The sequence below is a fragment of the Aspergillus caelatus genome (genome assembly GCF_009193585.1).
Source record: "Aspergillus caelatus strain CBS 763.97 unplaced genomic scaffold BDV27scaffold_64, whole genome shotgun sequence".
Taxonomy (NCBI): domain Eukaryota; kingdom Fungi; phylum Ascomycota; class Eurotiomycetes; order Eurotiales; family Aspergillaceae; genus Aspergillus; species Aspergillus caelatus.
Window position 1 is genome coordinate 39,349 of NW_022475327.1, and position 19,662 is coordinate 59,010.

A 19,662-nucleotide genomic window follows, 5' to 3' on the forward strand; every position below is an offset into this window, starting at 1 on the left:
CTAGAGCCGAGAAATCAAGATGAAACATATTTGTAATGTTCACTAATATTGTAGATATGACCGGATTGCAGAACTATCAGTGTCGAGGGTTGAGTAGACCCGCATGTTGGTGTCACATCTAAATAGGCAAAGTCTGCGGCGACATAGAAAATGAACAAACTACAACAACCACAAGAAACAACTGCGGTACAGAGTAGAACTTAACTCCAAAGCGTACATTATCCTAGGTACCTACAGTACTGTACTTTGTACTCTATACATAACTAGAACAAATTATCTCTATTATATGAACTCTTTGCTTTTCTTCTTAGGTAACTTTCTCTGAGAAATTGGGCTATTAAAAGTACAACCCTTTTCAACTCCATTTATTATCCGCCGTGTGGGTTAGTTGCGTGGAACAAACAGACAAACTACGAGATGGTTGGTATAGGCTCTGTTGATGTTTGTACTGCGGCAGCCTTAGCAACGGAGTATGCCACGGTACTCCAGAGTATGTACAATGATCACCATTGGAGTTACTAGTATAATACTTGCAATTATATATTGCATACGAACAATATCGTCAGCTACGACCGACGCGACCTAATTCTAACTATGTACATAAAAAACACTATTAGAAAAAGCAGATAACTGAGAATCTACCCTATACTCCTTGTAATTCGGTTGCTATCACTAGTTAGTTAAATTAACAGAGGACTGTGACGACTTATCCAAGATAGTATCATAATAAAGAGCAGGCTTAAAGATTCTTCCACTCAGAAGATCCAGACCGGCCTCCTGCCTCATAAGTTTTGGCTTTTCTGCACACTTTCGCCGCTTCCCGGCCCTCCTCTACCCACCATCTACGTCATACCCAAAGAACGTCTTAGTTCCTTCAATTTTCTTCACCACTCATTCGCCCTACCTGAAATTTCTCGCTTATTGACCCGTTTCCCCCTTCGTGCTCAATGATGGTAGTAGACCAGTGATTGGTACTGTGTATCAGCCAAACCCCTCTCCTCCCCCCACCTTTTCTTTCTAGGGTTTCGATTGGCTCAGAAACTCTGCCTGGAGTTGAGAGTGCGATCATTTTTTGGGCCCCCTTATGTGAGATGCGAGCCACAACCGCCGCTGTGGCCAGAACTTCATCCACCTCTAGTACCCAATCTTGTCGCCTTGTGTTCGAGGTAGACTGCTAAGTCCCGGAAACCCAAGGTTATCCTTTTCCTTTTACTGTACTAATGATTCTTATCCACTTGTGACTCGACATTTTGGAAGATCGTCTACCTCATCCAACGTTGTCCCCATCAATCTCCGTTTAAGACCTGCTGAATCCATCGAGAATACCAACCCTTACGCATAGACTAGTTGTGCAATTTAGCGTGTTCTTTACCATCAAACATCAACAGCACTCGGCTACGGTGCTAGTTAAATGTGATAGCACTCGGGATACTAGAGTGCAATTCTTCTAGGCTGATTAGTGCGGTTGGAGAAGCCCCCAGGAAAGTGATCCACTGCTGGACGTTCCCATTAGGAAATCCGATTCATCTCGACATGGCAAGCGGGCTTTCCAACTAATTTGAGCACCCGAGCGTTATTGGAAAAGCAGGTGAAAGAACGTTGTGTATGTGAAGGAAATATGTCTGCTATGACGGGTCCGAGATCACCTACTTCTCCATGGCCTCAGGAGCCACCAAACCTACAAATTACAGGTCACCCTACCTCAGCAGCAATTTTTTCGTTGTGTGACTCTCATCAGTCTCCGCTCAACTCCAGCATTAGTCCTCGCAATGCAGTCCCAGAACGTTCGGGTCCTAATTATTTCTCTATCAGCGTAGAGAGTTCCACCACCCCGAGAAAGACTGGTGATACGCTCTCTTATACCCAGTCCTCAATTTCTAGTCCGAAACCGCACTTATTACCCACGAAGGCTGCGCTCGAAGATTTTGCGAATCATATAGGAACTGGCTCAACCGTTGACGAACGCAGTGCGTCTGCGATCTACAGACGCTCTTTAAGCCGTGCCTTGCCGAAAAAGGATTCTATTCCTAACCGATCCAACGCTTCTCCGAACGTAACCTCTGAAAATGGTCGCGCCGTTGCAGTTGAACGCTGTGCTGAGTTACTCGAATCCTCACCCAATGATGTCATGCTCTTAGATGTGCGGCCATATGCGCACTTTGCGAAAGGGAGCATCAAGGGATCATTGAATCTCTGCATACCAACGACTTTATTGAAGCGCCCTTCGTTTGATACACAAAAGTTGGCAAATACTTTCACAAACCACGTGGACAAGATAAACTTTGCGAGGTGGAAATATTGCCGTTATATCATCGTCTATGATGCAGGGACTTCTGACATGAAGGATGCGGGGCCTTTAACCTATGTGCTGAAAAAGTTTACGACCGAAGGATGGAATGGGGATGGACTGATACTTAGGGGTGGGTTCGACTCATTTTCGAACCGATTTCCGGCTCTCCTGCAACAGAAAAGTTCGCCTGCAAAACCGTCAAAAAAGCCAACTTCAATGCATATAGACCTACCATCTGTTGCCCCGATTGCTGGGGGCTGTGCGTTGCCTGATTCCTCACGTCCTACAATCCCCTTTTTTGGGAACATCAGGCAGCACATGGATCTTCTTGGTGGTGTCGGACAGATTCCTCTCCAGCTGCCCGAGAATCTGACAGAATCGTTGAGGCAGTCACTACCACCTTGGCTGCGGGAGGCAACAGATCCAGCAGACCAAGGCCGTGGTGTTTCAGAGAAATTCTTAGAACTCGAGAAGAAAGAACTAGAACGCATGAAACAAGCCCTGACTTATGACAAGTCTTCCGACACTTCAGCAGCCGGTGTTTTCCCAGAGAAATTCCGTGTCGCAGGTATAGAGAAAGGCACAAAGAACAGATATAACGACATTTATCCCTTTGACCACTCCCGAGTGAAGTTGCAGGATGTGCCGCCTGGAGGGTGTGATTACGTAAATGCAAACTTCATGAAAGCAGAGTATGGCAATAAATGCTACATAGCTACTCAAGCCCCTGTGCCCGATACATTTATTGTGAGTTCCACCGATTCCCCAGCATTTAGTCTAGGCTATGCTCGTTCTTTGCAGACCCTTCTATCAGCCCTGATATTGATTTTGCTTACGATGTCTCCAGGATTTCTGGCGTGTCATCTGGGAACAAGATGTCAGGCTCGTTGTTTCGTTGACTGCAGAGTTCGAAAGAGGCCAGATTAAATGCCACCCATATTGGGAGTCTGGGAAATATGGGCCTCTTCAGGTTAACAACTTTTCCCAGAAATACCTCGATATCGATTCTCCAGATTCGCAGCAAGTCGGTTCTTCATTCAAAACAAAGGAGGATTCCAGTAAACCTTACATAATTGTACGGCATTTTGGTTTGTCGCATTCGGCTTTTCCATTTCAGCCACTACGTGAAGTGACGCAGTTGCAATATCCATGTTGGCCAGATTTTGGCACCACCTCACAGCCTGCCCATCTACTTAAGCTGATTGAACAGTGTGATAAAGTCAGAAGTGCAGCTCCCGCTCGTGACGTAGGAGCAACTGGGCGGAGGCCAGTGTTGGTCCACTGCAGTGCGGGGTGTGGCCGTACGGGGACCTTCTGTACCGTTGATAGTGTGCTGGACATGCTAAAGCGAACACCCGCAGAAGATACAGCACACTCGCGGAACTCTCAAATGGTTGATAATTTCCACCACGACTGCGCGTACGATGGAAAACTGGACCTCATTGCCAAAACCGTAGCTGACTTTCGTACACAAAGACCTAGTATGGTCCAGAACTTGAGTCAGTTCGTCCTGTGCTACGAGAGCGTTCTAGAGTGGTTCGTTTCTCGGATGGAAAATGATGGAAAATAAACGCTTGGGACAGTACTAGTTACAAAGCTGGTCGCCTCACTCAAGTGTCGGACCTTTGGCTCGTCAGGCACGGTCTTGTTGGTTATGCCTGCTGTTCAGCATCTACACTTGTCTGGTCTCACTTCATATATGGCATGTATACTTAGACGCATTCTTGGGTTTTGGCAGGGCACTTTATCTTGACTTGCCCCTCTACTTATTTCTTTGGGGATTAAGTCTTGTTCGGTCTATCATGGAATTTGCTAAACAATTGGCTATTTACTCGTGTCACTCTGGCGAATTCATGGTCTCCCGTGACTGTACGCCGGAGAAAGACGGCGGGCCACTCTCTTCCATGTTTAAACTAGAGATATCTGAGGTGTGATGGAATGGCAACGAAGGGTACATGATGTAGAAATTGTTTTAGGAGCATGGGATCTGTTCCTTGTGTGATATGAGAATAAAAATACACTGTACCTGAGGAAAAGCCCAGTATGAGCAAAATAAGAACATAGGCTCCGAAATCAAAAAGCCAAAGACCGCAACCTAAAAAATGTAAAATGAGTTTTTGCGTCCACTAAGAAGGTGGTATGGGTTTGGATATATCTAGGCATCATCAACTTCTGGATGGCTGCCTCATCCATCAAGATAATTTCGGAGTGGATCGCTATAGTTACTGGACGCTCAGGCAACCATATCTGGCGGTCGGCGACTGCCTGACTGACAGCTTCCAAATCGATCCCCACTTGCTCCTACTCACATCCGTGCTGATAATGAAAGAACCTCCTCATTTTGAGGCGGCAGATTAGTCTGCTTTCACTGGAAGGCCTAACAGATCTGCATCATTGCTCGTATATTTGCAAGCGCCAGATTCCACCAGCAAGCTTCAAACTAGAGATATTCCTCTGCTTGTTCCTTCCATCATCAATTACTTAAGGGCCTTCTGAACGAGTCATTGAAACCGGTGCCATGCTTCTAAAACTCCCCACAGAACTGATACAACTTGTTTTTCTATACTCAACTACACCAGCCTTTCTGCAGGCAGCTTTCGCTTGTCGCACGCTCTATGCCATTGCCTCCAACTGCCGGGAGATTCTATTGCATCATCTGTACCAAACCCCAGGGGTGAATGAGGATCTTCTACCTGCCGACTCAAAGCAATTGTTCCGGGTGCTCCAAAAACGTGCGTCCCAGCAACTATATGGTGCCCAGTTCACTGCAAGTTGCACTCAGTTCCACTTTGGTTCGTTGGTCCTAGATGTCAAAGCGTCATCGCTGGCCCCCTCTGAGCACCAGATCTTTGCGCTTGTCTACAAAGGACATGAGGACATTCAGATTTTCCGCACCGAGAATGGCCAGCTTCAGCTTAAAGCTTGCTTGAAACCACACCGACTTCAGCCAGGAGTAGTCGAGGTTCTAAGGACAGCCTTCGATGCAGATGATGGTCTCTATGTCCTACAACGCTTTACACCTACGACTGAAGAAAGTCCAGACTCGGAGCATCCGTTCATCAAACAAGCATTCAAATCTTATATTAGGGGGCAGGTCTATCTCATTCGATATTCCCTCCAATCTCGCCATGACCCCGTTCGCGTCTGTACGTTTCCAGACCATGCTGAGTATGAGCCTCTGGCTCTTGCCGCTGCCCATCGAGATTCTTTTGCAATTTCCTGGCAGCATTCCCGCGAAAGTGAGGAATATGAAGTAGTGCTTTATAATGCACAGAGCGCATCTAGCGCCCACAGCCTACCAAGCGTAATAGGTTCGTTTCCCAGTTCTATTATTAACTTACATTAGCAGAGATAGATCCTGACCAAGTTCCAGATGTTGCCTACGATTCCTGTGTCCTTGTAGACTGGACCAAACAGCGTCAAAATGATGACATACATTTCCATGCAAGAATAGCCAGTTCCCGTTTCAATTGTGAGAAAGGACCTGTGATAGAGCTTTCATTCAACGATAGATCAACCCAAATACTCTATTACCACCGGGCCCAAACTTTATATGGGTCATTCCAAAATATCCAAAGAATCAATATGACTTCTTTCCCGGTCCAGCCTACATTATATCAGAACTCATCCCTAGTGCAGTTCTCGGGTTCTTTGCGTCTGCTCTTCTCAATCGCCATTCCCTTTTATGGAACACATGCAACGCGAGTGGAGGAAAACGGCCATTCCAAATGTCAGTGGAAATACCTTGCCTTCGGAGTAGCCACTCATCGCACAGAAGATTGGACTGTCGCATGCTTGTTGAAATCCGAAGCATTCTGCTCATCTGAACATTGTGGGCATGTTCTGAACCTCGAACGCGGGCGACGCTTTCTTAACTGGACAGTAGTTGCACGACTTTGGGGCTTTCAGGATTCGAGTAATTCCCTCGGTTGTAAAGTCGCTACTTCAAAACATGGCACACGGATTGCTGTCGCTAACTGGAATGTCTTGTACATCTGGGCATTGCAGCCCAGTGCACTCATCGAACAAAATGCCAACAGATATTATCCGTCCTTGCTGCAGTCCCCAGGTTCGGCAATGGTCGAACTACGACCACTTGTTATCCCACTAGATGCAGTCTGCTTCAAACTACGTTTCACAGATGCGGAAGACGAATTGTTGGCTATCACAGACCGAGGGTTGATGTATTGGAATATTGGCCCGCTAGGAAGAGGCCAAAGAATCGCTGAAGAGCTACCCGCTTAGATGGGTGATTTGGGATGATATAAGCACGTCAGGGTTGTGGAAAAGCATAGCAGGGGTCTTTGATGTTCTCGGATCACATGCTATGGTATGTACCTGATCCTACAGTGCGAGTGTGAATGGGTCATGGTATCGACGAGCAGGGCACTCATGTATTAGCTGCGATATTGTCAAAAATATCCGTTAGGGGCAGAGAAGTTCTACAGTTTATGTTCCTATGAGATAATCCAACTGCCGCACATTAATCCTTGGTGTACTGTACTACCTGACAAGCAGTTTATTTCAAAGGTAGAAAGATATCTAACCTTCGACGTCTGCTAACTAGTTAAACACTATGGTACTTACGTAATAATGGCAAGGACCACCGTAGCAGAGGTATACTTTTCTCCCCTTTACAAAGTATACTTTCAACACGTAAGCGTCATGGGCAAAAGAAGCGATTTTGGGATGCATGTTCTCCAAGAAAGTCCATCGCCCACACACAAGAGGCTACCTACAATAAATGCATGACTATCCCATCTTCGCTTTCTTCCCAGTACTGATCAACGACTCTCGATGTAGCAGCGAAGATTGTTGAATAAGGCAATGAATTAAGGGTATCGCTTCGAGGATCATAGGATTCCGAAATAAATTAACGTCTTAGTCAACTTACCACTCGGAGTTCTAGGATCTTCGGGGTATCTACTAGAAATAGTACGCGTGTCAAAGATTGCATATGGGTTTGTCCTAGGACCTTACGTGGTATTCTCCGATTTGCTTTGACAGTTTTGGTCTGATCGTTCTCACTCTTTTCCACTCCCCCCCCCCTCTCTTTTGATGACAAGTTCCCAGGACAAATAATAGCGACTATGAGTGAATGGTGGGGGAGGACCGGCCAAAAAGATCATTGTTCTTCTCCGCTACCAGACATAGCCAGAAATGTGATGATGAGGAAAACCCACCAATACCTGGTAGGATGCAAGATATGTCAGCCTATTCTTGGTAGAAGAGTAAATCTAAAATAGAAAAAGCGCATACTTTTGAAAGAAAGTTTTCTCAGCGACATCTTCGAGGTTTGTGCCATCTGGACTGACAACAACAGGGCGATTAAGATGCGGCCGGGGTCCAGCTTCGAGGGGGATGAGTTTCATAATAGGGCTTGTTGTGTTTGGTGCAATGGTAGACTCGAGCGATGATAATGTTAAGGCCACATGGTACACTTTCTTAGAAGAATCGAGATAAAGCTGAAGCATTGGCCTCTGTCCATCACTTCCTGCGACGGCAGGCCAAGACGTGAGAGTCCCGCTCCATTGTTTCGGGTCGATCCCGTTGGAGGAATATAGCCCAACACGCACTAGGTTTGGTGACTCAGTGTGCACCGCAATTGGAGGTGAGTAGGATATCACGTTGGACTCTAAAGAGGTTGGATCGTAGGAGACGCGGGCGAAGAGCGAAGGTTCAGAGGATGTTATGGGCCAATAGAGAATATCTGTTGAGACGCGTTGAGAAGGGTGTAGAGTAGTAGCCTGAGCGTATGAGTTGATGACAGAAAGTATCGAAATTATGACGATGGATGGGCGCATGTTGAGGAGATCAATGATAACAGGAGGCGGAAGTAGAGGCTGTCGTGGGCGTTGTTGCAAGTGGTTGAAGTACAAGTATGTATGTATCCACTTCTGTAAAAAAAAAAAATAAGCCTTGCGGTATGACCTGTACTGAAAGTACAGAAAGAGAAAGGGCCCATCTAATACTCCGTACATGTACTTACTGTATCTACAATACAAGCGGTAGGGTACCATGTGTACTGTAATACCAGTTATAAGAGGATACATGCAGTATTGTATGTACAGCACATAGGTATGGGTGTATGTATGTACTTACTTAATACCTACTTACTGCGGTGATATTAGTCAGCCGAGTGAGGTTTCATTCTGCCTTCGATAGCTTCAGATTAAGATAAGAACAACTACTTACACAAGATGAGAAAGCATTAGATTTCCATCAATTCTATTCCAAGAAGAGCTTTTAATCAGTCTAGTCTCACTTTCCAGTCATATTTCTTTACGTTTTGATCGATTCTAATTCATTTCCTTTACATTACCTACAAAGTAAGTGTATTCCATATAACGTTACTAGTAAGAGGCTCAGCCACCTCTGTATTCTTTATAATCCTTAATCCTGATATCTCAACAACTACTCCATAGAGATGGTAGCTAACTAAAATCCAATATTTAGACTAATATACCGCTATAGATATATATACCAAACACAGAATACTCCGTATATTATAATCTATAGATTATCAGGTATTATAGATTACAGTGTATTTTTTCGTAATTTATATATTATGGTGTCTAGGGCCTTGATATAAGGGTGGGGTGTGTGAAAATAGTGTGATATTAGAGAAATGGCTTATCCTCGCGATGACACCGGGTTATATCTGCTTTGCCTTAAGGTTCCGTATAACTCCCGCGAGTGTGCCAGGGTGTGGTTGCAGGTCAGTTGAGGTCGTTCTGTAGGCGATGCAAGCCGAAATTCTTAGTAACAAGGTTTAGATCATGTGATTCTCAAATTATACAATACCAAAATTTCAAATTGCATAATCTCTTTCAATAATCTACAAAATCTATTCTATATATTAAGTAGTTTCGAAGTACTTAAAAACTATTTAATATATAGAATAGATTTTGTAAATTAAATAATAATAATAAAGGCAGATTAGAATTTCATTACAATACCTTTTAACTTACAGTAATTTATAAGGTCATGCAAGTTGTTTCCTGCTTATTAATAGCCTTGGCCGTCACGTGTAAAGGGGTCAACTTGCGTGAGTTGTACCTCGAGCTCGTGTGGGCTGTGTACACGCGAGGGTTAAAGAGTTTGCTCGCGGGATGCTTACTCAGCACCCGCGAGGGCCAAGTCCCTTCCCTTACACTTGAAAAGGGGCTTTTAAAGATATTTAAAAATATATATGCTGCCATGGCTAACTGTTAGGATTATAAACAGTGCCAATTTCCATGGAATAGAGGTGGCCGCGCTGCTTACATGGCCAAGTGTAAGAGATATCGCCAGGGCCCGATATTCTACAAGACCAAAAGATCATATAATTCTGAATCGACGATTCAAAATGCCCTGGTCAGACCTATATAGTTACACCAAGCTTCTACCAGTTATGTTACAATATATGGAGGTGTGCACCAAAAGTCCTGCCCATATGAGTCTTTAATCACGTGATATTTTAGACCAATAACACTTTGCACCTAGAAATATTCAAAAAGTTCTATTAGTCTAGTATCACGTGATTTAAAGACCCACCTGAAGTGGACTTATGGTGCACGCCTCCGTACATTTACCAGTAATGCCATTCCTACTAGTACTTAAGTAGCCTCATATCAATGCCAGCCGTGTATACCGCCTTTCTCTTAGGAGTACTCCGTCTATGCCTTTACAATGACCATTAGAGTCCATAATCTAGAGGAATTCCTTTTATCTCTCAGTGGTTTTACTACAAGAATACTGTACATACATAATACTTCAGGTATATATCAGGAATATCCGGCCCAAGACAATATTGGGCTAATTCGGTCCATTCGGAGCTTCAGTGGCTCCACAGCATTGTTCTGTTTCTCCACATTAAGTTGGCCTGAAGGGTCACGTTAACAACTTCTTTGGTTCATTCCCCACAGTGTGCTTGGTTAGATTTTTGGGATGATCCCCAGTATACTCCGGAGTCCGGAGTATGCTGTCATACTAGGTACGTACTATAATTCATTCCCTCGTTTAAGCTTCAGCGGTCTTTTACTCAGTACACCTTCGTTGTTTTGCTCCTCTTCCCTTCTACACACATATATATATATCAAAATTGAACTACAGGAAATCAAAGGAAGAGAAAGGGCACCAAAAAGGAAAAAAAGGTGAAAAAAGTAAAGTAAAAATAAAGCAAAAAGGCTGTAAGAACTACTTTCATCCTCTCCTCTCTATATCTTTCCTAGTCTCACTCCCTGAAGCGCCACTCTTTTTTTTTTTCAGAAAAGGAAACAAGGGGAGAAACTTTTCCTGGTGAGCTCAACAAGCCTCCACAACCTGGCTCATCTGACGCCTCTGGTTAGGAAATTACTTTTGTCTTTGTCACATACTCAATATTTTTCTTTTTCATACCGCCACTTTCCTCTCTCACCATGTCCTCCATAGCACCTTCGATGCCTTACCGCCGACCATCGCGACAGGGCTCTAGACAGGCATCTAGAGATAGCCGAGACGACATTCACTTCCACATAGACCACTACATCGGTATCGACGTTGGGACCGGCAGTGCCCGTGCTTGTATCATCGACGGCAAAGGGGATATTGTTGGTTTGGCATCGGAGAATATTGGCCTTTGGCAGCCACAACAGGGATACTATGTCAGCTCTTTCCCCTCCCATTTTACCTTTATTGATTTTTCCTTTTACCCCCCTCCCCTCCCTCTGCCTTTTAATTTCTCTTGCCGCATGCTTTATACTATCAATCCCTAACTTATGACCTATGGTTTTTATTAGGAGCAATCTACAAATGACATATGGAGGTGTATATGTGTTGCTGTCCAGCGCGCCATTAGCCAGCACAACATCGACCCGGAAACCGTACGTGGGATTGGCTTTGATGCAACATGTTCGTTGTCGGTGTTCTCCAACGTTACCGACGAACCCATATCTGTGACGGGGCCTAATTTCGATTCGGATCGTAATGTCATCCTTTGGCTAGATCATCGCCCGGTAGAGGAGACAGAAAAGGTCAACGCTACTAATCATAACCTGCTTCGTTACGTTGGTGGGAAAATGTCCATTGAAATGGAGATTCCCAAGGTCCTGTGGCTGAAAAATCACATGCCCAAAGAACTGTTCGACCAGTGCAAGTTCTATGATCTGGCGGATGCACTGACCCACATCGCTACTGGCAACGAGAAGAGAAGCTTCTGTAGCGTTGTTTGTAAGCAAGGCTACGTCCCTGTCGGGGTGGATGGAAGTGTCAAAGGTTGGCAAGAAGATTTTTTGGCCGAAATAGGCCTTGGGGAACTCACTCAAGAGAACTTCAAGCGGATGGGAGGTGTTGATGGGGTGGTGAGCCTTTTTCTTTGCTTCAGGTTTCTGCTGGATCATGTAATTTTATTGATGTTGACTGCTGACTGCTTCAGAACGGTGATTACCTCAGTGCTGGAGAACTGGCTGGAACTCTTTGTGAAAAGGCGGCTTCTGAACTGGGGTTACCCTCTGGTATTGCTATAGGGAGTGGAGTCATCGACGCGTATGCAGGTTGGGTTGGTACTGTTGGTGCTAAAGTCGACCTTGGATCTGAACAGCTAAGCTCGAATGCCGCGAAGAACGATAAGACGCAAGCCTTTTCACGCCTAGCAGCCGTTGCCGGTACCTCGACCTGCCATCTTGCAATGTCTCCAAACCCTGTATTTGTCCCTGGCGTTTGGGGCCCCTATCGTGACACTATTCAACCGGGATATTGGATGGCTGAAGGCGGGCAGTCCGCGACTGGGGAGCTCCTTAAATACGTCATTGAGACTCACCCAGCCTTCAACCAGGCGGTCTCGATCGCTGAATCCTACAATGCCAATATTTACGAATACTTGAACGAACACTTGAAGGAAATGGCTCACGAACAGCAAGCCCCAAGTGTGGCTTATCTGGCACGTCACTTTTTCTTCTACGGCGATCTATGGGGTAACCGTTCTCCGATTGCAGACTCGGGAATGACTGGCTCCGTGATTGGCCTAACATGTAATAAGTCTGTCGATGGGCTCGCTATCTATTACTATGCCACGCTCGAGTTTATCGCTTTGCAGACGCGCCACATCGTTGAGACCATGAACAAGGCTGGTCATAGCCTTACCTCTATCTTCATGTCGGGATCTCAGTGTCAGAATGAGATCTTGGTTGGCCTCATCGCGTCGGCCTGTGGCATGCCTGTCCTTACCCCCCGGTACATCCACGCTGCCGTCTGCCATGGTGCAGCTATGTTGGGTGCCAAGGCTGCCAGTGCTGATGCTGACGGCAAAACAGAAGATCTATGGGAGATAATGGATCGGATGAGTAAGCCCGGGAAGAAAGTTGTTCCGACAGACAATGCGACTGAGAAGGCCTTGCTTGATGTCAAATACAAGGTATTCCTAGAGCAATGTTATAAGCAACAAGAGTATCGGAGTCTTGTTGACAACGCTGTGAGCTCATGGAAGACTACTTGAAGCTGGCCAACAAGTTCAACGGCCACTTGTGGTGCATTTATTACCTCTTCCGGTGACCTTTTTAAAAATACTGCTTAATCCAACTTCTCTCAAGGTACACTCAGTCCCTCCAAGTGGCTTACTGCATTGTGGGGATCGATCAATGAACATAAATGTGGTATCGTTATAGGTATAGCTATTTCGGGTTATAGTTACAGCTCAAAGCGCGATTGAAATGAACCCTCGAGTTGCTTTCACATAGGTAAATATCCTTTGGTCTAATAAAGTAGTGAACTAGAAGGGGTCCTTGTAAAACTTAGGATCAATTTCTGTGAACGCGGAACATCTACGTTGAAAGTAAATACTTTACATAATTCAAGCGTCAAGGTTCAATCAAACGGATATCTGCATCCCTCAGAGCCCTGCGAAACAGCGCATTTGTTCACTTGAAGGAATTGCAATTAATAGGCCATACCACTCCTTGATCTATCGAGCGTGAAATGTCTGGGAGGTGCCAAGCGCCAACGTGTCGAGGCGGTCGACACCCATGACATCCATGTTGCTGTAGCCAGACAAGTAAAACCCAATCACAACGACAAGATATGTAAGGACAAGAATAGATCCTTTGAAGTAGTTGCTCTTTCCTTCACCGTAGACATACGACAAGAGAAAGACACAAAGTATTACTGAAACCATGTCCCATTGCGGGAAAATAAGGCTAGGAGCAATTTAGTTTCCCGTTAGATTTCTGATCCTTTCCTAGCAGTTTCAGGGATAGAGTTGAACATACTTGAAGGTGTGAGTTAGAAGTTCTGCTGGATCAATTAAGCGTTCATAAATAGCGCTGAACAGTACCAGGGCTGGAATCTGCAGAAGGCAAACCTGCAGGGCGTAGGCTGAGCCGATCTCCATCGACAAGGCTATGTTGCCATTCATGGCGAAAGAGATGGCGTTCTATAGTATTAGAAGTGAGCCATTGCATTTATTGAATTTGGAGTTGACCGATCAGACTTACCAAGAACTCCGTCGTGTTGGGGACTAGAGCAAATAGTGTAATTCCAAGGAACTTTTCATCAATATCAACACTCTCCAGCACCACATCTACGGTGTTCACAAGAATTTCAGCAATAATTGCATAGAAAACGGTGGCTCCTAGAAGAATGATCGAGCTCCTAGCCTTGCTCCAGTTTGGTGCATCATGCCCGCCACTGGTTTGGCCGTTCTCGAGTCCAATATCATCAAGCTCCTCTACTACTGCCTTGATTGGGTCAGTGGATCCCCTGTTACTATGGCGTGCTGGGTTCTGTTGAACGGATAATTTCCGGGTTCGAGCTGCATCGCGGGCAGCAACTGCTGCAGCAGTTGCTGCAACTTCTGTTACCTGACGCATCAGGTGCTCATTCTCTTCACCCGACAACCCCCCAAAACGGCTAAATCTCGAGTAATCCTCATCGCCCTCCCCATGCGGAGGGACAAGATAGGGCGTTTTCGTATCACGCACCGAGCTTGACTCCGGCTGTTCAGCGCCGGACTCGATTGAATTTTCGGACAAGCCGATATGCTTCAGGGATTGCCCTAGAATACGTTTGTACAATTGAGAATCCCTAACGGACCCCTTTGAACCTGGACCAGAGTTTGCACCAGCAGCCGCTGGTGGCCCGCTATGGAGGAGGTGCCTTGGCTCGTAAGGACCGTGCTCCTGGACGACAGCCGCGGCTTTCTTCTCCTCGATTTCTGTAGCCCATATGAGTGCAGCGTGGGTTCTAAGCGTAAACCATAAACCAATGATATACGATAGAAACAGAAATAAAGCCGCAAACCATGAATAAGGCTTTACAGCCTTTCGAAAGAAGCTATCATTAACAGCAGGGACCTGAGAAAAGTAACAACGACGGCAATCGCTCCCGCCCGCATCTATAGTGTTGAAGCAGGGGCGGCAGTTTAATTCATGCTGATTGCCAGATGAGAAACAGTTTCCAAGCGAGTGAGTTGGGCGGAAACTTACGCTGCCATATATTTGATAGAACAGAGTGGGCCCGAAGGCAGCAATCACAGCGAACATAAGCATCGTAGAGGTAACACCGGCGGATTTAACATTAAACCTCTGTGTTTTACGCTTGATGGCTCCAAAGCACATAGATAATCCAGGGAGAAACAGGATGCCTGCGAAGATACTACCTATGATACTACCTTCAACAAGCTGGCCTTTACCCTCGGTTAAAGCAACGCAGTAGAGGTAGACTTCGACCACCGTTGAAAAGAAAGCGTTAACTGCAGCACCCATACCCATTGAGGATTGTGCGGAGATCGAAGCAACGGCCTGTCCAATGAAATAAGCCAGTGGGATGATGGAAACAAGGGCTAGGGTGAAAATTAAACCCGGGTGAGTCAAGGAGTTTTGAACACCTAGAGTTTTTTCCAAGAAGAAGTAGTCAAAAATCACAAACAGTACAACGCCGAGAAGATTGATCAAGAAGATGTTGGTGCCGCCAACCGTGTATTTCCAGTATCTTAATCCGGCGGCACGATAGGTGCATAAAAGAATAGATGAAGAGGAGTTTGGGCTCAGCCGTGTATATGAGGTATCGGAATGGTATGAAAGGGCGAGGGGATGGCGACGAAGATGATCAAATAATATAATGGTCACGCGTCCCATTGGAATCCAGAAGACCAGCAGCCAGCAGAGGAGAGATACTAATAGCATTAAAGGTCCAACGAGGAAATAAAAGAAGACAAAGAACACGACACGACCAAGGGTCCACTCGCCACGCCCAAACAAACGTCTTTTATGGCGACCTAGAGGACTATCGCGTGAGCTGGCTCTTTGTGTCCGTCCTAGCAGACTGTCTTGTTCACTGGCCGAATCAATGCTATTTCTTCTTCTGCCCACGAGGGATCGGCCGCGGCGAGGGCCAAAGAACAGCCTTCCATGTTCTAGGTCACCGTTTTGCCATTGTTCATACTCGCTAATGCTGCGGCCTTCGCCTTCATCTTCCTCTGCGTAATTCTCATCGGTGTCAAGACGAACAAATGATCCGAACGGGTATATTAAGTACCAAGAGAGGCCGGAGAAGACTTTCCCATATTCCACAGCACTTGGAGAGTACGCGAAGATGAAGCAGGCAACGGAACCAACAAGCGCAGCCAAAGCAAGCCACCACCCGAAGAATGCCGTCCACAATAAGTTTGTTAGGAACAGCATGGTCCCCACTCGACCACCAGGTGACGAATGAATATCACCTTCGGCGGTCTTCTCCACTGAACGACTCTTTTTGTATAGGGCAGGTTTCCATAGCCTTATTCCAAAAGGATGCGTTTCATTAATAGCCTGCTGCCGATCCTTCAATGTAAAGCTTTCCGCATCGCTGACGTCCTCCTCGTTATTATCGTTACTATTTTGGCTTCCACCCTCAGAGTGCTGCGAAGAGGTGCCATTTCCGGCTCCTTCCAAGCTAGATGCTGGTAGAACGGTGGTGTCATTGTCATTATCCTCAGGATCTGTTCGTGTCAGAGGACTAATGCGAGCATTGATTCTTCGCCTGAGGCTCGAGCTTTGCTTTCGCAAGGGGCGCATCCTTGGTGAATTCTGAGGATTCGTAGCCTGTTGCTTAGCGATGTCTTCCTCAACTTCTTGGACATCATCATCAGTAGAGAACTCCTGACCCTTATGGGGTATCGTCCGCTTAGAAGACATGCGACGTGTGACGGATGGTTTCCTTGGTTTATCGGATTGGGTTACCGTTGATGGCGATTGAGACGGAGGCATGCGGCTCGAGCTCTCCGGTCGACTTTCGTCTGGGCGTGAATCAGGTTCCTCCCTTTCTGAGGGTTCCAAAGTACCTACAAGAAATATGTGAGTGATCTAAGTTAGTAGCCCCAGCGACCATCACTAGAACGCACCATAGGTTCTTCGTTGCTGTCCCGTAACCCTTGACTGGCGGACGGTTCCAAACAGCATATTTTCATTGCTTAGATTTAACGGCAACCGCAGAGACGTTTCTGGTTGAAACGCAGGGGAGGGATTACCATCTCCTCCTTGATCTCCAGACATGGTATCGTTTATTGCTCTTTATTTTTTCATAGGAGTGGTTGATTTTGTGAAATTTATCAGGTGTAATATTTAGGAGGCTGGGGAAAGCGGAAGGGTAGCAGCCTGCTAAAAGAACGGCAGTGAAATGGAAAGATAAAATAAGAATAAAAAATAAATAAAAAATGTTAAGAAAAAATTAAGAAAAAATTAAGAAAAAATAAGAAGAAAAAGAGAGGAGCAAAGTGAAGGGAAAACAGTTCACGAACACAAATTCGTAGAGAGAAAGGGAGAAAGATTCTGGGGGCGGAAAAAGAAGTCGACCAAATGTCCGGCGCTCAATAGAAAAAGAGACAATATCATCTGATGCCTGTCAAGAAACCAGAAAACATGTTGCAATCAGTGCCAAAAATGGGTTTAGAGGTAGGCTACCAGATAAATGGGCGTTAAAGGGAAGCTCTATGAAGCTAGTTTCGATCATGAGATAAGACAAGAATTCCCAGGTTCATCCCCGCAAGTCAGCTGAGACTTCGACTGTAGGTCTCAGACCTCGTCTAAGTGATGAAGAGCAGGCGGACGATTTCCTAATTGATTATTCCACAAGTGTGTAGCTGTTAAGATACGCTTTGACAGTTCAAGATGACTCCCTATACTTCCAAGTTTTGACCTTCTTCACTTACTCTCTTACGAAACGTACCACACTGTAAGGCCGGAATGATCATTAGATAGCGGGTAGCAAGGACCCACAAACACCAATCAAAGCTTTCTTTTGTACCCAGCCGCCACCGTAATTTACTCCGTAGTTACTAATAGGTATGTACCACTCAGGTAGCGTATGTACCTAAGTACGGAGTACCGTACGGCGTATAGTGGACCTTGCCCAAGTACTGCCTGGTAGTATTGTGTGGACTGGTAGCCTTAGGCAGAAACTTGTGGCTGACTGAGGCTCCGTGGCTAGTGCTCAAGCTACGTACCTCTTGCTCCCCGGCAACATCCACCACCTAACTTAACTATTGGGCGACAGCTCTTCATCCTTCCATCCAGAGTGCTCGTCTGCTTTTCTTCCCGTGGTCAGATTTTTATATCACATACAATTCTCTCTGTGCCACAGTGCGTTCCGAAATCTCATATTCAAGATCTTTGGCTTCGTAAAACCAGTTTGATACCGAAGGAGCGTCATCACTCTATTGCCACAATGGCGCTCGATAATTACTATCACAATAAAATCGAGAGCATGAAGCTCGAGATAATTCAAGGGCAAGCGGTGCTACGGAGATTAGAAGCACAGCGTAATGATTATAACTCGAGGGTGCGGTTACTTCGGGAGGAACTGGGGTTACTGCAACAGCCTGGCTCCTACGTCGGCGAGGTGGTCAAGGTGATGAGTACCAAAAAGGTACTCGTCAAAGTACATCCGGAAGGGAAATATGGTGAGTTTGATGCCGGCCTTTGCCTCGAATTTGTCATCCTGTAGCTGACTCGTTTGGCGTGCATCCAGTGGTGGATATTGCAGATGGTGTCGACATCAGCAAGCTGACTGTAGGCAAACGAGTCGCCCTACTTTCCGACTCTTACAAATTGGAAAAGATGCTACCCTCGTCCGTTGACCCTCTTGTGTCTCTTATGATGGTTGAGAAGGTTCCGGACAGCACGTACGACATGATCGGTGGTCTCGATCAACAAATCAAGGAAATCAAAGAAGTTATCGAACTTGGCCTGAAACATCCGGAACTGTTTGAATCTCTTGGTATCGCGCAACCGAAAGGTGTTCTTCTGTATGGGCCGCCGGGAACTGGTAAAACACTGCTTGCTCGAGCAGTTGCCCACCATACGGATTGCCGATTCATTAGGGTCAGCGGTTCGGAATTAGTGCAGAAGTATATTGGTGAAGGTAGCCGTATGGTGCGCGAGCTATTTGTCATGGCTCGGGAGCACGCGCCGAGCATCATCTTCATGGATGAGATAGACAGCATTGGATCCAGCCGTATAGACTCAGCAGGCTCAGGCGATTCGGAGGTGCAGCGTACGATGTTGGAACTGCTCAATCAGCTGGACGGATTCGAACCTACAAAGAATATCAAAATTATCATGGCTACGAACCGGCTGGATATCCTCGATCCAGCCTTGTTGCGTCCGGGACGGATTGACCGGAAAATTGAATTCCCTCCGCCATCGTAAGCATCCTTTCCCCAACTCTAGAGCATGTTCTCGGCAGAACGACTGGTAGTGTGTGTACAGATGCTAACTCACCTTTCTTATTGGCATTAGGGTCGAAGCTCGGGCTGATATTTTGCGAATTCACTCACGATCAATGAACCTTACGCGTGGTATCAATCTAACAAAGATTGCAGAAAAAATGAACGGATGTTCTGGTGCAGAGTTAAAGGGTGTATGCACCGAGGCAGGCATGTACGCTCTTCGAGAGAGGCGGGTGCATGTTACGCAAGAAGACTTTGATCTGGCCACCGCCAAGATTCTCAACAAGCATGACGACAAGGAGGTTGCTGTTTCCAAGCTTTTCAAGTAGATATAGCATGACTGAAGAATGAAAGCGGCTTGATAATTGATCTGAGCCTATCGCGCGAGCAAAAAGCATGTAACACAATATGCCACCTGCTACTATTGCTACCGTCCTGATTCTATTGAACGAGTACTCATTCAGCAAAGTAGTCCTACTGGCTGTTTTGGATACTGAAAACAAGGGTTCCATCACACTCTTCTCAATCATTGGTGATATAGAGGCCAATCCAGTAAATCTCTACCCTTGTATCTAGTAGAGGTGGTTACCGGATGGCCTTCTCAACTTTCACCATATCTGATTTGGCCCATTACTGAGTAGTAATTGTGGACATGAGAATGTCTTCTGCGTCATGACAACCCTTACGCAAAAACAGAGAAACCTTAAGGAGGCAG

General features: G+C 45.9%; 6 protein-coding genes across 6 annotated transcripts; 4 read left to right on the forward strand and 2 right to left on the reverse strand.

The window, feature by feature from the left end:
- The first annotated feature begins 1,344 nt into the window (after positions 1 to 1,344).
- ptpA (putative protein tyrosine phosphatase (Pyp1)) lies at positions 1,345 to 4,029 on the forward strand. Its single transcript, XM_032064277.1, has 2 exons — positions 1,345 to 3,037; positions 3,138 to 4,029. The coding sequence occupies exons 1-2, from the start codon at positions 1,619 to 1,621 to the stop codon at positions 3,858 to 3,860; spliced, it is 2,142 nt and encodes a 713-aa protein (XP_031928749.1). The 5' UTR covers positions 1,345 to 1,618; the 3' UTR covers positions 3,861 to 4,029.
- A 578-nt stretch (positions 4,030 to 4,607) lies between these two features.
- Positions 4,608 to 6,703, forward strand: BDV27DRAFT_126414 (F-box domain protein). Its single transcript, XM_032066536.1, has 2 exons — positions 4,608 to 5,601; positions 5,664 to 6,703. The coding sequence occupies exons 1-2, from the start codon at positions 4,809 to 4,811 to the stop codon at positions 6,533 to 6,535; spliced, it is 1,665 nt and encodes a 554-aa protein (XP_031928750.1). The 5' UTR covers positions 4,608 to 4,808; the 3' UTR covers positions 6,536 to 6,703.
- A 138-nt stretch (positions 6,704 to 6,841) lies between these two features.
- BDV27DRAFT_126415 (uncharacterized protein) lies at positions 6,842 to 8,170 on the reverse strand. The gene is made up of 2 exons (XM_032066537.1): positions 7,550 to 8,170; positions 6,842 to 7,479 (listed from the first exon to the last, which is right to left on the reverse strand). The coding sequence occupies exons 1-2, from the start codon at positions 8,092 to 8,094 to the stop codon at positions 7,416 to 7,418; spliced, it is 609 nt and encodes a 202-aa protein (XP_031928751.1). The 5' UTR covers positions 8,095 to 8,170; the 3' UTR covers positions 6,842 to 7,415.
- A 2,020-nt stretch (positions 8,171 to 10,190) lies between these two features.
- BDV27DRAFT_126416 (FGGY-family carbohydrate kinase) lies at positions 10,191 to 12,989 on the forward strand. The gene is made up of 4 exons (XM_032066538.1): positions 10,191 to 10,570; positions 10,621 to 10,914; positions 11,050 to 11,607; positions 11,685 to 12,989. Exons 2-4 carry the CDS (start codon positions 10,690 to 10,692, stop codon positions 12,741 to 12,743), a joined length of 1,842 nt encoding a protein of 613 aa, XP_031928752.1. The 5' UTR covers positions 10,191 to 10,570; positions 10,621 to 10,689; the 3' UTR covers positions 12,744 to 12,989.
- A 219-nt stretch (positions 12,990 to 13,208) lies between these two features.
- On the reverse strand, positions 13,209 to 16,773 carry BDV27DRAFT_156663 (calcium/hydrogen antiporter; the record flags this gene model as incomplete). Its single annotated transcript, XM_032072376.1, has 4 exons — positions 13,209 to 13,440; positions 13,513 to 13,676; positions 13,738 to 16,562; positions 16,623 to 16,773. 4 exons carry the CDS (start codon positions 16,771 to 16,773, stop codon positions 13,209 to 13,211), a joined length of 3,372 nt encoding a protein of 1,123 aa, XP_031928753.1.
- Positions 16,774 to 17,610: 837 nt separating this feature from the next.
- On the forward strand, positions 17,611 to 19,437 carry BDV27DRAFT_126421 (proteasome regulatory particle base subunit RPT6). Its single transcript, XM_032066539.1, has 3 exons — positions 17,611 to 18,179; positions 18,248 to 18,923; positions 19,018 to 19,437. Exons 1-3 carry the CDS (start codon positions 17,945 to 17,947, stop codon positions 19,274 to 19,276), a joined length of 1,170 nt encoding a protein of 389 aa, XP_031928754.1. The 5' UTR covers positions 17,611 to 17,944; the 3' UTR covers positions 19,277 to 19,437.
- The last annotated feature ends 225 nt before the right edge of the window (positions 19,438 to 19,662 follow it).

What these genes read in the sequence shown, in the direction of transcription:
- BDV27DRAFT_126416 (XM_032066538.1), top strand. Translation starts at nt 10,690, where the DNA reads ATGTCCTCCATAGCACCTTCGATGCCTTACCGCCGACCATCGCGACAG. An exon ending in AGCCACAACAGGGATACTAT is followed by an intron (nt 10,915 to 11,049) that starts GTCAGCTCTTTC and finishes GGTTTTTATTAG; the next exon opens with GAGCAATCTACAAATGACAT. An exon ending in GGATGGGAGGTGTTGATGGG is followed by an intron (nt 11,608 to 11,684) that starts GTGGTGAGCCTT and finishes TGACTGCTTCAG; the next exon opens with AACGGTGATTACCTCAGTGC.
- BDV27DRAFT_126415 (XM_032066537.1), bottom strand. Translation starts at nt 8,094, where the DNA reads ATGCGCCCATCCATCGTCATAATTTCGATACTTTCTGTCATCAACTCA. An exon ending in GAGAAAACTTTCTTTCAAAA is followed by an intron (nt 7,480 to 7,549) that starts GTATGCGCTTTT and finishes GCATCCTACCAG; the next exon opens with GTATTGGTGGGTTTTCCTCA.
- BDV27DRAFT_126414 (XM_032066536.1), top strand. Translation starts at nt 4,809, where the DNA reads ATGCTTCTAAAACTCCCCACAGAACTGATACAACTTGTTTTTCTATAC. An exon ending in CAGCCTACCAAGCGTAATAG is followed by an intron (nt 5,602 to 5,663) that starts GTTCGTTTCCCA and finishes ACCAAGTTCCAG; the next exon opens with ATGTTGCCTACGATTCCTGT.
- ptpA (XM_032064277.1), top strand. Translation starts at nt 1,619, where the DNA reads ATGTCTGCTATGACGGGTCCGAGATCACCTACTTCTCCATGGCCTCAG. An exon ending in CTGTGCCCGATACATTTATT is followed by an intron (nt 3,038 to 3,137) that starts GTGAGTTCCACC and finishes CGATGTCTCCAG; the next exon opens with GATTTCTGGCGTGTCATCTG.
- BDV27DRAFT_126421 (XM_032066539.1), top strand. Translation starts at nt 17,945, where the DNA reads ATGGCGCTCGATAATTACTATCACAATAAAATCGAGAGCATGAAGCTC. An exon ending in ACATCCGGAAGGGAAATATG is followed by an intron (nt 18,180 to 18,247) that starts GTGAGTTTGATG and finishes GCGTGCATCCAG; the next exon opens with TGGTGGATATTGCAGATGGT. An exon ending in ATTGAATTCCCTCCGCCATC is followed by an intron (nt 18,924 to 19,017) that starts GTAAGCATCCTT and finishes TATTGGCATTAG; the next exon opens with GGTCGAAGCTCGGGCTGATA.